The sequence below is a fragment of the Porites lutea genome, chromosome 7 (genome assembly GCF_958299795.1).
Source record: "Porites lutea chromosome 7, jaPorLute2.1, whole genome shotgun sequence".
Taxonomy (NCBI): Eukaryota; Metazoa; Cnidaria; class Anthozoa; order Scleractinia; family Poritidae; genus Porites; species Porites lutea.
The window spans coordinates 11179540-11194080 of record NC_133207.1 but is presented as its reverse complement, the minus strand read 5'-3'; the positions used below and the strand labels follow the sequence as shown (position 1 = coordinate 11194080).

Here is a 14541-nt window from a genome sequence, read left to right as displayed (position 1 = left end):
TTATTGTGAAACACAAAACTTTATTTTGTAATTCAATAAAATGTGTTGAAAAGAAATTACATGGTGTCTGTTTACTGAACTTAGTGTTGTGCTTTTGCTCTTTTTACTTGTTTACATCAGTACGATATTTCGGAAAACCTATAGGAAAATGTTTTTCAATAAATCGTTTTAAGAGACTATCATTTTTACTTGTGTTTTTAGAAAAACGATGGACAATAGCGCTCATACTTATATGCCGACTACGATATAAAGCAAAATACAAACAGTAATGTCCGCAGACTTTTGAATAGATGCTTTGTAATGTCACAGTATTAAAAGTCCATTGGTTAGAATTGTTGTTTAAAAAGGCAGTAAATGTTCCTGAATATTTGTTGGGTGGTGATCCGTAAGAATCGAAAAATTCTCCCTCTTGCTCCTTGGTGAAATAAAACGCCACCCAATGCGAACCTGGCTTGTCACTCGTATCCACATTGGCGATAAACAGGGCTGGGTAATGTGAAACACTTGCAGGCAGCTGGTCTGAGGGATACACGCCTTGAAACAAACCTCGTGTAAATTTATCCTTTCTCAAAATAAGGGTCAGTTGAATAGTGTCCATTTTTAGTTTGTGTAGTCGAACAACACGTTGCGGTTCCCGTCAATTTCAATCACGTTTTGGAATTCAGCGTACACGATAAGGTTAACCGTATTGGCCAGCGGTTCCTTGAAATGAAGCTCAGCGCGCAAGTTACCTTGCTTTATTAGCTCAAAATGGTCACCTGAGCAGTGGTCTGGGGACAAGTCAAAGCAGAAGGCTGTGTAACCAGAGCCATAATCGCTTCTACTGATTTGATTACCCGCATCTTGGGATAACTTTCCAGTGCCTGAGAACAGGCTTTGATAGCCCGCTATTACATTTTGACCTCTAGCTTCGTCAAAATTCAAGAACAGGGGTTTCCGAGGAATTTGCTCTCCGTCCACACAGACACCCACTTGAGTTAGATTGTGGTGTTTGAAGTTGAACGGGTTGGTACTGTAAGTTCCATTATATGCCTGAGTATCCACTAAGACCAGCACGATTCGTTTAGGAATGTGACCCAAAAAGATGTTGTCGGGGTTAAAACTGCTAAATCCTCTTGGAATAGACAGCACTTTACAATCGATTCGGCGAACCGGGTACTTGGCGCTGGAGTGTTTTAGTGCAGCCGCATGGCCAAGTATAATAGAGGAGGCCAATTTCACCCTGCGAACGAACAAGATGGTTTCTGTGATTACCACCTTTAAAGTTGGAGCGGCTGCTGATGACATTAGACAAAACGAGTTCTTGGCTCGGTTCAGTTTGATTCTTAAATTCACTCCATTTAGCATCAACCGGTCTTGAAAGAAAATGTCGCTATGAATGGGCCCCATCATATCCACAATATGACTTTCTTTAGTGAAATCATAGCGAACCTTTAACCCCTTGTTTGCAGCATCGTCTGCAGCCACAGGGTTGGCAACATCCATTTTTCCAGGGGTATCTTTGTAAAACATGGCCATAGAAAGTTGACTTGTTTTTGCTTCTTCTCCGTAGTTTAGCAAGGTTTCGATCATGGCGCGATAAGGGTAGGTATTGGTGGATGGAGAGATCAATCGCTCGTTCAAGGAAACGTCCACTTGGGAAAACAGGGAATGTAAAAACAGGTTCACGGGACCTACTTGTGTATCGGCGTCTACGGCGGTTCCATTTGCTTTTGTGATCTTGGCTTTAACAAATAACTGAGTACGTGCCAAGTCCAAATACTCATCTCCGGTTCCCGAAACATAAAATTCGATCGGACCACTGTCCGTGATGTTACTGATGGGGTGGTACTCGATCCATTGCCCTTTGGAGATAATAGAGGTTTGTGTTGCAGGAATCGTAAAGAGATCCAACTCTGATCTCGTACATTCCTGAGACTCGTGATGCACAAAGGCCATAGTTACTTCCAGAAAGAAAATTTCTCTTTGGGCTTCTTTTGCTGCGGAGATGTTTTTGCTTTCTTGCCTTGAGGCGAACTGATTTTGGTTCCTTGCCCTTTTCTTTTTATAGCTTTTTTGCCAGCTCCTGATTGTGTCTGCAATGAATTCTGAGAAGGTCGACCAAGGGCTTGTTTCGTGCCCTTGTGGACTGCTGTCTTAATGTTATCTTCATCTTGGACGACATTGACACCTGTTTGTAAAGCCTTTTTTCCAATCACCTTAGCACCCTGTTGAAGGTGAGGCATCGCCCAGCGAAACAGACCTCTGAATATGGACCCTAGTCCATAACCATGCTGAAATCGAGCACCGTGAAACGCTGGTAAACTCCCACCTTTTTGTTTGGCTTGATTAACATAGTACTGTTCGTACAACTTGTGATTTGGAGTGTGGAGTTTTTTCATCTTTAAAAGTATTGAGGTGCACTTTGACGAAAATGAAGTGTTAACAACACTCTCCCAAACTCAAATGGTACAGACTCCCCTGTGTCTGTCTTTATATTGACTTCGACAGTTTCAAATTGCTTTCTGCTGACAGGTAAATATTGGGGGCGCAAAAATGATTTACTGACTCGCTCCCCAACCTTTCCTTCTACAGGAACAATTCGAAGCAAAGGTACCAATGCATCTCTAACATATTGTGACTGAATAAGATCACAGTAAATGAAAAGGTCGTGAAAGCCGTATTCCAAATGCACTTGTCTTTCAGCGGTAGAGGTATTAGAAATAATTTCTTCTGGTGAAAATCCCAGCAGGTATCCAATGTTACCAAAAAAAAGGTTCTACGTTATTTTGTAGGTGAACAGTCACCTTTCTAGTGAACGCATCGTAGGAAAATGTCACGTCGTTATTGAAACGCTTTACATTCTCGATCAGCTCTTTCATCTTTGATAAGATATCTCCAATGGAAGAATAATGACCTGGTGGTACAATTAGGGCTTCCCATACTCCGGACAATTCTTGGTTCCGAAGGTAGAATCGATTACCAAAATTTTCTTGGACATTATTCCAGCTGTGAGGATAGTGAATTTCCGTTAATGCTACTTCCCAGTCCCCCGTCAAGCTAACGGTCTGAGGTAAACCAACTTGGTACTCAGTTAATGTGTTGCTGGGAAACTTATCGAGGCTGCTACTGCTAGGGAGATGGAGATAAAACTATTTTACCTCCATCGTACCCTGTGTTGAAATGAACTTTTTAATCTGGGTATTCTTAATGTATTAGAAACCACACACCATTCATTTCATTATTTCATTTTCTTTTATTCACTACACAAAAAATGCATAAATTACAATTTCAAAATATCTCTTTGTTGAACCCAAGAATCAAATTTTGGATCTTTGTATCCTTTCCATCTCACCAGATACTCCACTACGCCTTTACGCTTTCTCTTCCGCAAAATCTTCTCGACGCGGTACACATCATCGTTCTTAATAATTTTCTGTAATTCGGGTTCATAAAATGTTCCATCTAAGATTTCACCTGCATCATCTTTTAGTTTATAAACGGGTACTTGACGAGCCATTCGCTTGTAAACAGTAAAAATTTCTTCCGTAAAATTAGGTAAGTAAGATTTTTCAAACATTCTCTTCACTTTGCTAATCCTGACGCGATCTCCCACTTGAAATTTATATCGCACAGGCTTTTGAACATCATCCCCATACAAAGTATCCCACACTTTAGCTTCATTCGCTTTAGTCACCTGACTCGATTTCATTTTAATACTTCGGTGGTAAGTGTTATTGTAAGAAGACACTAACTGGGGTAATACATTGATATAGGTGAGAGTGTTTTTGGCCGTGAAATATTTGTACATCTTATTCTTAAATGTTCGGTTAAAACGCTCAACCACTGAGGCTTTGAGCCCAGAGTTAACAGTGAAAAAGGCAATGTTGTTGTCACGCAGAAATTTCTGGAACACGAGATTCTTGAACTCTGTTCCTTGATCTGTTTGCAGTTTGATGGGTTTGCGACCAGTAGAAACGATCTTTTGAAAGGCTTTGACCAGTTCCTGACCTTGTTTTGTCTTCAACGGTAACACAAACGCGTACTTGCTGAAGATATCTATACAAGTCAGTAAGTATTTATAGCCCTTGTTGTAGCGACTGAGATTTTGGAGGTCGACCAAATCCGCTTGAAATTGCTCATCTATTCCAAAAACGATGACTCGACTTCTCTTGTAGCGTCTTCGCGCGGGTTTGTGAAGAGTATAAACATCTTGCTGACTCAACCAATCTCGGACTTGTTTACGCGATATCTTGTTCTTTCCTTTCTCTTTGACTGCTCTGTAAACAGCATCTAAACCACCGAAACTTGCGGGTTGACTTGGGTCGAGGTAGATGCTGGCTAGTTTTTTCTCCATCACAAAATTCAGAGTTTTGTACAACCACTTTACCACCGCAGCAAGCGAATGCACAACGTATGCGACTGAAAATGTGTTCAAAACCAAAAGTGGATGATGGCAGACAGCAACCCATCACTAGTGTTTACCTGAACGGTAAAAGATGTAATGACTTCTCTCTCCCTGGTGCTCCTTTATATAGCTACTGTCGAATCTGGGTGAGAGCGGGAAAAAGAAGGTGAAATAGTAGTTCCCATTCCTCCTCGGTTAATTCTAGCTGATCCGCGAAGTTCAAAAATACCACCAATCGTCCCCAGTTTACTTTTGAAAAGACCTCAGAGTGGAGTTTTTTCAACCTTTCTAGACTCGAACCCGGCAGATCCTTTAATTTTTGTTGAAGCATTTCCATTTCACTTGAAGACACTTTCAATGTTTTGGCTTGTGCGCGATACAGAGAAAAGTCGATCCGAAGCAAAGACAGAGAAAGCCCCATCTTGACTATGACAGAGACAAACACACACTGACTCACAATTTAGTCATAAAGAAATTTTATTACTTTTAGAAACAAAGCTTATTTTGAATGTCATTAATTATCATGTCAAGGTCCATTGGTTGACACGAAGTTTATGACTATGGAGAACGGGCCACAGGGGCCACAAGGGCCTTGTATATCATTGTGTTTTTCCTTTACGCGGGTGATTGAATCGCGCGTGGCGCACACACGCGCGCGCGGCTAGACAGAAAACAAACCGTGTTTAGTATATTAAACCATATTTATTTACAAACTCCCCGGTGAAAAATATTTTGAAGAATGAAAATAACGCTTAAATTTCGGTGATGACAGCCCTTAGTAAACAAATTGGTAATTCTTTGATCATTGCTAAGCTCCTGCATTAAATCGTCAATGACCACTAAATTCCGAATGGTTGGGTTTATCATAGATTCTAAATCACCAGGAACTCCTTCGACGAACGTGATGTTGGGAATAGTCCTTAGCATTTCATCGTTAGCCGGTTGGTATATTCCATAACATCAAATGATATTTTCAGGAGCTCCGTCTATTAATTCTTCTCCAGATTCCAACAGGTGTTTGACAAAATGACTTTTTCCACAACAAGTGGGGCCAGCTACAATAGCAGGAAAGGGGTGTTTCCACCTTGGGTCCATGTTGACAACTGACTGGTTCAGCTGCGTTTGCTCTTATTCATAGCGAAATGGTCTTTGGCGGAGTATCTTTATCATAAACTCGAACCATGTTGGTATTTTGTAATTTAGCAAACTGGAGCCAATATTTTCTCTCTAAGTCAGACAGCTCGTGTACCTGAGCCAAATGGTTTGCTAATCGAACTAAAAATTTAGAGTGACATCCCGGTATCGGGCAATAACGACATATACGCTTACCCATGATGTTCACGGTACGAAGGTTCGATATCAACTGAATAAAACCGCTAATGACACGAAGTTTATGACTATTGAGAACGGGCTACAGGGGCTACAGAGGCCACAAGGGCCTTGTATATCACTGTGTTTTTCCTTTCCGCGGGTGATTGAATCGCGCGTGGCGCACACACGCGCGCGCGGCTAGACAGACAACAAACCGTGTTTAGTATATTAAACCATGTTTATTTACAAACTATGAACAAATGACATTTTTTTTACACATAAAGGAAAACTCTTTATATACAATGCGATACAGAGAAAAGTCGACCCCAAGCAAAGACAGAGAAAGCCCCATCTTGACAAAGACAGAGACAAACACACACCGACTCAAAATTTTAGTCATCATGAAGAAATTTTATTACTTTTAGAAACAAAGCTTATTTTGAATGTCATTAATTATCATGTCAAGGTCCATTGGTGTTCTTCTTTTCTCACGACTCTATCAGGACATTCTATTGTTTCTTGTTGATCACTGAAATCCTTCCATTTGAGCCCATTTGGTCGGTAGTATAGAGCGTATAAAATACGGCTTTGAAGATCATCACCCTGCTGGACAACATCAAGTTCCAGAGAAGCGAGGTAAATACTGGTCCACGACAATATTTGGCAGTACGCTTCCCATGATTTATCTAGTTTGAAGCCGAGAGCACTGCATATACTTTCGGTAGCGTTCAACATAGAATTCAGGTCAATTTGTTCCACCACTTCATCGTGGTAATACTTCCATGCGTCATCATCATCCATCATGAGGCAGGAATGTTGGTTTTGACTTGGGTGTTGAATAGCACAACCGTCGCAGTAATTCAGCTTTTCTTGTTGGATGAGTTTGTCAACCAAAGCCGCATAAGTCAGTTAGAATACATGTCCGATAAAACTGGCTATCCTTTGACGCTGGACAATGTTTCAAAGAATATTGGTGAGAGTTAAGACTTTTTTCCGAGCAAACTGAACTTTTAAGAATGAAATCATGATTGAACGGAGAGCGCGTTTGTATGTTGAACACATAATAGACTGTTCACTATCCAGTCAGGGTTAAAAGAGCCCTCTTTTTCTGAATCGTCTTGTAGTTTTTGCGACAGGTATTTCATAGGTTTGTCGATAGACAGAGAATTACAATTTCGCAAAGAAATACAACATGTTCTAGATGATTGTGGAACAACATTCCTTGACTTTTTTCGAAGTGGGAACTCAATGTCTTAATCGCTTATTTTTTAAAAAAGACAAAAGCTAAACGGCTTATTCTTAATGGCATTTTTTTTACACAATACCTGGTCTTAAGTTGAAGATTTTTGCATAATCAACCCGCGGCGTGTTTGTCCAAAGACAACTATGGCTGAGAAATAATTCTCTTATGGTGGTCCGTTTTCCAACAAACTACAGCTACAACGGATTGCATTTCAAAACGTATGGTGTGAGGAAATGACGGAGAAGCAGATTATGAAACCCACGTTGATCAGCAGAACTGCCATTATTACGCAATATCTACGATTATCCTGATGCCTTATTGGAAATGAACAATTTGTTCAAGCGAAGATTACAACAAAATATGTCAATTGTATCATCTGAAAAAGGACCTACCTACGAACCAAGATCTAAGTTACAGAGACAATTTGGTAGACTACACTTTAAGTGATGATGTAACCATTAGCCAAGTCAGTTATCCTTTTGGATACCGAGTGTTGACAGAGTTTGTTTCTCTTTGGTAAAATTCATGATACAAATACACTTCTTCCGTAGATATAATTTGTTTTGCTTGTTTCTTCTCCAGCCGACGCAATGCAAACTGGTTCTGTCTTTTAAGGAGACTGTACTCTTCAGATAGGTCCTTCTGCAATTGATTTATTATGTCGACAAATCGATCTAAGTTAACTTTTTTTAGAGCTAACGGCGCCATTTTTCATGAATACTAATACAACAGATGGCGCGAAACATTTTTTATACGTCAATAAAAACACGTTCTTTTTCCATCCCATATTACATAAATGTCGTCATTGCTCTTGCTGTTCTGTGATTGGTTCAAAGTACTGAATACGAATGAGCTCCATTGTTCCAATTGTTCTCTAAATCTTAAACAAAAGAATACTGCTCTGTGATTGGTTACTTGGCATATCAACCCCCTTTACTACTCAAAATCTTCAAATCAGGATTTTGGAAGAGTAAAATCTAAGCTAAGATCTTGAAGTCTTGGGAGGCTAAAATCTTGTATTCAGGATTTTGGAAAGCTTAAGTCCTGAAGTCAACCATACTCTTGAATTGAGGATATTCGAAAGTTAAAAGCTTGAAGTCAGCGGAAATCTCTAACTTAGGATTTTGGAAAGTTAAAATCTTTAAGTCAGCCAAAGTCTTGATATCAGAGATTTTGGAAAGCTAAAATCCTGAATTCAGGATTTTGGAAAGGTAAAATCTTGAAGTCAGAAAAAATCTTGAATTCAGTATTTTGAAAAGCTAAAATCTTGAGGTGACCTAAAATCTTGAATTTAGGATTTTGAAAAGATGAAATCTTGAAGTCAGCTAAAATCTTGAATTTAGGATTTTGGAAACCTAAAATCTTGAAGTCAGCCAAAATCTTGAACTTAGGATTTTGAAAAGTTAAAATGCTGAAGTCAGGCAAAATCTTGAATTCAGGATTTTGGAAAGTTAAAATCTTGAAGTTATCGAATATCTTGAATTTCAGGATTTTGCAAAGTTGGAATTTTGAAGTCAAACAAAATCTTGAAATCGGTATATTGAAAAGCTAAAATCTTGAAATCAGCCAAAAACGTGAAGTCGGAAAAATTCTTGAATACAGGATTTTGAAAAACCAAATTCTTGAAGACGGCCAAAATCTTCAATTAAGGTCTTTGGAAAGCTACAATCTTGAGGTCAGCCAGAATCTTGAATTCAGTATTTTGGAAATCTAAAATCTTGAGGTCAGCCAAAATCTTGAATTAAGGATTTTGGAGAGCTAAAATCTTGAAGTCAGCCAAAATGTTGATATCAGTATTTCGAAAAGGAAAAATCTCGAAGTCAGCGCAATATTGAACTCAGTATTTAAAAAACCTAAAATCTAGAAGTCAGCCATAATCTTGAATTCTTGATTTTGGGAAGCTAAAATCTTCAAGTCAGCCAACATCTTGAATTCAGGATTTTGGAAAGCTAAATTATTGTAGTCAGCCAAAATCGTGGGTTCAGGATTTTGAAAAGCTAAAGGCTTGAACTCAGCCACAATCTTGAATTTACGATTTTGGAAAGCTAATATGTTGAGGTCAAACAAAATCTTCAATACAGGATTTTGAAAAGCCAAATTCTTGAAGACGGCCAAAATCTTCAATTAAGGTCTTTGGAAAGCTACAATCTTGAGGTCAGCCAAGATCTTGAATTCAGTATTTTGGAAATCTAAAATCTTGAGGTCAGCCAAAATCTTAAATTAAGGATTTTGGAAAGCTAAACTCTTGAAGTCAGCCAAAATCTTGATATCAGTATTTTGAAAAGGTAAAATTTTGAAGTCAGCGACAATAATGAACTCAGTATTTAAAAAAGCTAAAACCTTGAAGTTAGCCATAATCTTGAATTCTTGATTTTGGAAAGCTAAAATCTTGAAGTTAGCCAAAATCTTGAATTCAGGATTGCGGAATGCTAAAATCTTGAAGTCAGCCAAAATCTCGAATTTAGAAGTTTAGAAACCTAAAATGTTGAAGTCAGCCAAAATCTTGAATTTTAGCATTGTGAAAAGTTAAAATCCTGAAGTCAGGCAAAATTTTGAATTCAGGATTTTGGAAAGCTAAAATCTTGAAGTTAGCCAAAATCTTGAAATCAGGATTTTGGAAGGGTAAAATCTTGGAGTCAGCCAAAATCTTTAATTCATCATTTCGGAAAGCTAAAATCCTGAATTCAGGATTTTGGAAAGGTAAAATCTTGAAGTCAGAAAAAATCTTGAATTCAGTATTTTGAAAAGCTAAAATCTTGAGGTGACCTAAAATCTTGAATTTAGGATTTTGAAAAGATGAAATCTTGAAGTCAGCTAAAATCTTGAATTTAGGATTTTGGAAACCTAAAATCTTGAAGTCAGCCAAAATCTTGAACTTAGGATTTTGGAAAGCTAAAATCTTGAAGTCAGCCAAAAAGTTGAGGTCGGACAAACACATAGATTTAGGGTTTTAAAAAGCCAAAAATTTAAATTCAGATCGTTGGAAAGCTAAAATCTTGAAGTCAGCAACAAACTTAAATTCAGTATTTTGAAAGTTAAAATCTTGATATCAGCCATAATCGTGATATCAGGATTTTGGAAAAGTAAAATATTGAAGTCAGCTAAAATCTGGATATCTTGAACTTAGCAAAAGTATTTTATTAAGGATTTTTGAAAGCTAAAGTTTTAAAGTAAAAAAAACCCCGTGAATTCAGATTATTTGAAAGCTAAAATCTTCAAGTTAAAAAAAAGAAAAGTTAAAATCTTGAGGTCAGGCAAAATGTTGAAATCAGGGTTTTGGAAAGCTAAAAAGTACAAGTCAGCTAAAATCTGGAATTCAGTATTTTAAAAAGCTAAAATCCTGAAGTCGGCCAAAATCTTGAATTCAGGATTTTGGTAAGATAAAATCTGGAAAAAAGCCAAAATTTTTAATTCGTATTATGGAAAGTGAAAATCTTGAAGTCAGCCAAAATCTTGAATTCATGGCTTTGAAAAGCTAATTCTTTAAGTGAACCAAAATCTTGAATTCAGGATTTTGAAAAGCTAAAAGATTGCACTTAGCCAAATTCTTGAATTTATGATTTTGGAAACCCAAAATCTGCAAATCAGCCAAAATCTTGAGTTCAAGTCTTTGGAAAGCCAAAATCTTGAAACTTAAAATTTTAAAGTTAGCCAAAATCTTTAATTCAGAATTTTGGAAAGTTTAAATCTTGTAGTCAGCCAAAATCTTGAACTCAGGATTTTGGAAGGCTAAAATCTTAAAGTCAGCCAAAATTTTGAATTTAGGATATTAAAAAGCTAAAGTCTTGAGGTCAGCGAAAATCTTGAATACAGCATTTTAAAAAGCTAAAATCCTAAATTCAGGTCTTTGGAAAGCTAAAATCTTAAAGTCAGCCAAAGTCTTGAATTCACTGTTTTGAAAAGAGAAGATCTTGAAATCAGGATTTTGGGAAGCTAAAATCTTGAAGTCAGCCAAAGTCTTGAGTTCAGGATTTTCGAAAGCTAAAATCTTGAGGGAAGCCAAAATCTTGAATTGGGGATTTTGGAAAGTTAAAATCTTGAGCCATAATTTTGAGTTCAGGATTGAGCAAACCGAAGATCTTAAAGTCAGGCAAAATCTTGAATTCAGGATTTCGGAAGGGTAAAATCTTGAAGCCAGCCAAAATCTTAAATTCACTATTTCAAAAAGCAAAAATTTTAAAATCAGCCAAAATCTTCAATTCAAAATTTGGAAAAGCTAAGATCTTGAAGTCATATGAAATCTTAAATGCAAGTCTTTGGAAAGATAAAATTTTGAAGTCAGCCAAAATCTTTAAAACAGGATTTTGGAAAGGCAAAATCTTAAAGTCAACCAAAATCTGGAATTCAGAATTTTGGAAAGGAAATATCTTGAAGTCAGCCAAAATCTTAAAATTCAGGATTTTGGAAAGCTAAAAAATTCAACTTAGCAAAAATCTTGTATTCAGAATTTTAGAAAGCTGAAGTGTTCAAGTCAGCCAAAGTCTTGAATTTAGTATTTTTGAAAAGTTAAAATCCTGAAGTCAGGCAAAATCTTGAATTCAGGATTTTGGGAAGCTAAAATCTTGAAGTTAGCCAAAATCTTGAATTCAGTATTTTTCAAATCTAAAATCTTGAAGTCAGCCAAAGTCTTGAGTTCAGGATTTTCGAAAGCTAAAATCTTGAGGCAAGCCAAAATCTTGAATTGGGGATTTTGGAAAGTTAAAATCTTGAGCCATAATTTTGAGTTCAGGATTGAGCAAACCGAAGATCTTAAAGTCAGGCAAAATCTTGAATTCAGGATTTCGGAAGGGTAAAATCTTGAAGCCAGCCAAAATCTTAAATTCACTATTTCAAAAAGCAAAAATTTTAAAATCAGCCAAAATCTTCAATTCAAAATTTGGAAAAGCTAAAATCTTGAAGTCAGCTGAAATCTTAAATGCATGTCTTTAGAAAGATAAAATTTTGAAGTCAGCCAAAATCTTTAAAACAGGATTTTGGAAAGGCAAAATCTTAAAGTCAACCAAAATCTTGAATTCAGTAATATTGAAAAGCTAAAATCTTGAAGTCAGCCGAAATCTTGTTTTAGAATTTTGGAAAGCTAAAATTATTTTGAGGTCAGCCAAAATCTGGAGTTCACAATTTCTGAAAGCAAACATCTTGAGGTCAGGCAAAATTTTAAAATTCAGGATTCTGGAAAGCTAAAATCTTCAAGTTAGCCAAAATCTTGTTTTCAAAATTCAAGAAAGCTAAAAACTTGACGTCAGCCAAAATCTTGAATTCAGGATTTTGAAAAGTTAAAATGCTGAAGTCAGGCAAAATCTTGAATTCAGGATTTTGGAAAGTTAAAATCTTGAAGTTATCGAATATCTTGAATTTCAGGATTTTGCAAAGTTGGAATTTTGAAGTCAAACAAAATCTTGAAATCGGTATATTGAAAAGCTAAAATCTTGAAATCAGCCAAAAACGTGAAGTCGGAAAAATTCTTGAATACAGGATTTTGAAAAACCAAATTCTTGAAGACGGCCAAAATCTTCAATTAAGGTCTTTGGAAAGCTACAATCTTGAGGTCAGCCAGAATCTTGAATTCAGTATTTTGGAAATCTAAAATCTTGAGGTCAGCCAAAATCTTGAATTAAGGATTTTGGAGAGCTAAAATCTTGAAGTCAGCCAAAATGTTGATATCAGTATTTCGAAAAGGAAAAATCTCGAAGTCAGCGCAATATTGAACTCAGTATTTAAAAAACCTAAAATCTAGAAGTCAGCCATAATCTTGAATTCTTGATTTTGGGAAGCTAAAATCTTCAAGTCAGCCAACATCTTGAATTCAGGATTTTGGAAAGCTAAATTATTGTAGTCAGCCAAAATCGTGGGTTCAGGATTTTGAAAAGCTAAAGGCTTGAACTCAGCCACAATCTTGAATTTACGATTTTGGAAAGCTAATATGTTGAGGTCAAACAAAATCTTCAATACAGGATTTTGAAAAGCCAAATTCTTGAAGACGGCCAAAATCTTCAATTAAGGTCTTTGGAAAGCTACAATCTTGAGGTCAGCCAAGATCTTGAATTCAGTATTTTGGAAATCTAAAATCTTGAGGTCAGCCAAAATCTTAAATTAAGGATTTTGGAAAGCTAAACTCTTGAAGTCAGCCAAAATCTTGATATCAGTATTTTGAAAAGGTAAAATTTTGAAGTCAGCGACAATAATGAACTCAGTATCTAAAAAAGCTAAAACCTTGAAGTTAGCCATAATCTTGAATTCTTGATTTTGGAAAGCTAAAATCTTGAAGTTAGCCAAAATCTTGAATTCAGGATTGCGGAATGCTAAAATCTTGAAGTCAGCCAAAATCTCGAATTTAGAAGTTTAGAAACCTAAAATGTTGAAGTCAGCCAAAATCTTGAATTTTAGCATTGTGAAAAGTTAAAATCCTGAAGTCAGGCAAAATTTTGAATTCAGGATTTTGGAAAGCTAAAATCTTGAAGTTAGCCAAAATCTTGAAATCAGGATTTTGGAAGGGTAAAATCTTGGAGTCAGCCAAAATCTTTAATTCATCATTTCGGAAAGCTAAAATCTTGAGGTCAGCCATAAACTTGAAGTCAGACAAAATCTTGAATTCAGGTCTTTGGAAGGCTAAAATCTTGAAGTCAGCCAAAATCTTGAATTCATTATTTTGAAAAGCTAAAATCCTGATCTCAGCCAAAATCTTTAATTTAGGATATTGAAATGTTAAAATCATGAATTGACCCAAAATCTTGAATTCAGGATTTTGGAAACCTAAAATCTTGAAGTCAGGCGAGATCTTGAATTCAGTATTTTCCAAATGTAAAATCTTGAAGTCAGCCAAAGTCTTGAATTCAGGATTTTGGAAAGCTAAAATCTTGAAGTCAGCCAAAATCTTGAATTCAGGATTTTGGAAAGCTAAAATGTTGAGGTCAGCCAAAATCTTGAATTCAGGATTTTGAAAAGCTAAAATGTTGAGGTCAGCCAAAAACTTGAATTCAGGATTTTGGATAGCTAAAATTTTCTAAGTCAGCCAAAATCTGGGATTTAGTATTTTGGAACGGTAAAATTTTAAAGTCAGCCAAAATCTTCAACTCGGGATTTTGGAAAGCTAAATTCTAGAAGTTACCCAAAATCTTGAATTCAGGATTTTAGAAAGAGAAGGTCTTGAAGTCAGGCAAAATTTTGAATTTAGGCTTTTAAAAAGCGAAAATCTTGAAGTGAGCCGAAATGTTGAATGCACCTGTTTGGAAAGCTAAAATCTTGACGTCAGCCAAAATATTGAATTCAGGATTTTTAAAGTTAAAATCTTGAATTTACTCCCTCTATTTTTCCGTGAGAGGGTTACTCTATTGGGAGGAATGGCGGACTGACGGAATGACGGAATGGGATGGCGGAATAAATGGAATATTATAAAATACGGAATACACGGAATATGTGGAATATACAAAAACGCAGAATGAGAGAATAATTTATACAGTCGAGTCCCAAAACTCGAACCCACGCTACTAACTCGAACCTCACGTTAACTGGGAGTAATACTTATTTTTGTTTCTCTTGTTATCATTTCTATATAATTTTACGTAACAGGGGAGATTTCGAAAATGATTTGATCAAAATGTTA

The 14541-nt window shown here is 36.4% G+C and overlaps 1 protein-coding gene across 1 annotated transcript; it reads right to left on the bottom strand.

Moving 5' to 3' along the window:
- Positions 1–600: 600 nt before the first annotated feature.
- Positions 601–1938, bottom strand: LOC140944442 (uncharacterized protein F54H12.2-like). The gene has a single exon (XM_073393585.1). It carries the CDS (start codon positions 1936–1938, stop codon positions 601–603), a length of 1338 nt encoding a protein of 445 aa, XP_073249686.1.
- Positions 1939–14541: the final 12603 nt, after the last annotated feature.

What these genes read in the sequence shown, in the direction of transcription:
- LOC140944442 (XM_073393585.1), bottom strand. Translation starts at nt 1,938, where the DNA reads ATGGCCTTTGTGCATCACGAGTCTCAGGAATGTACGAGATCAGAGTTG.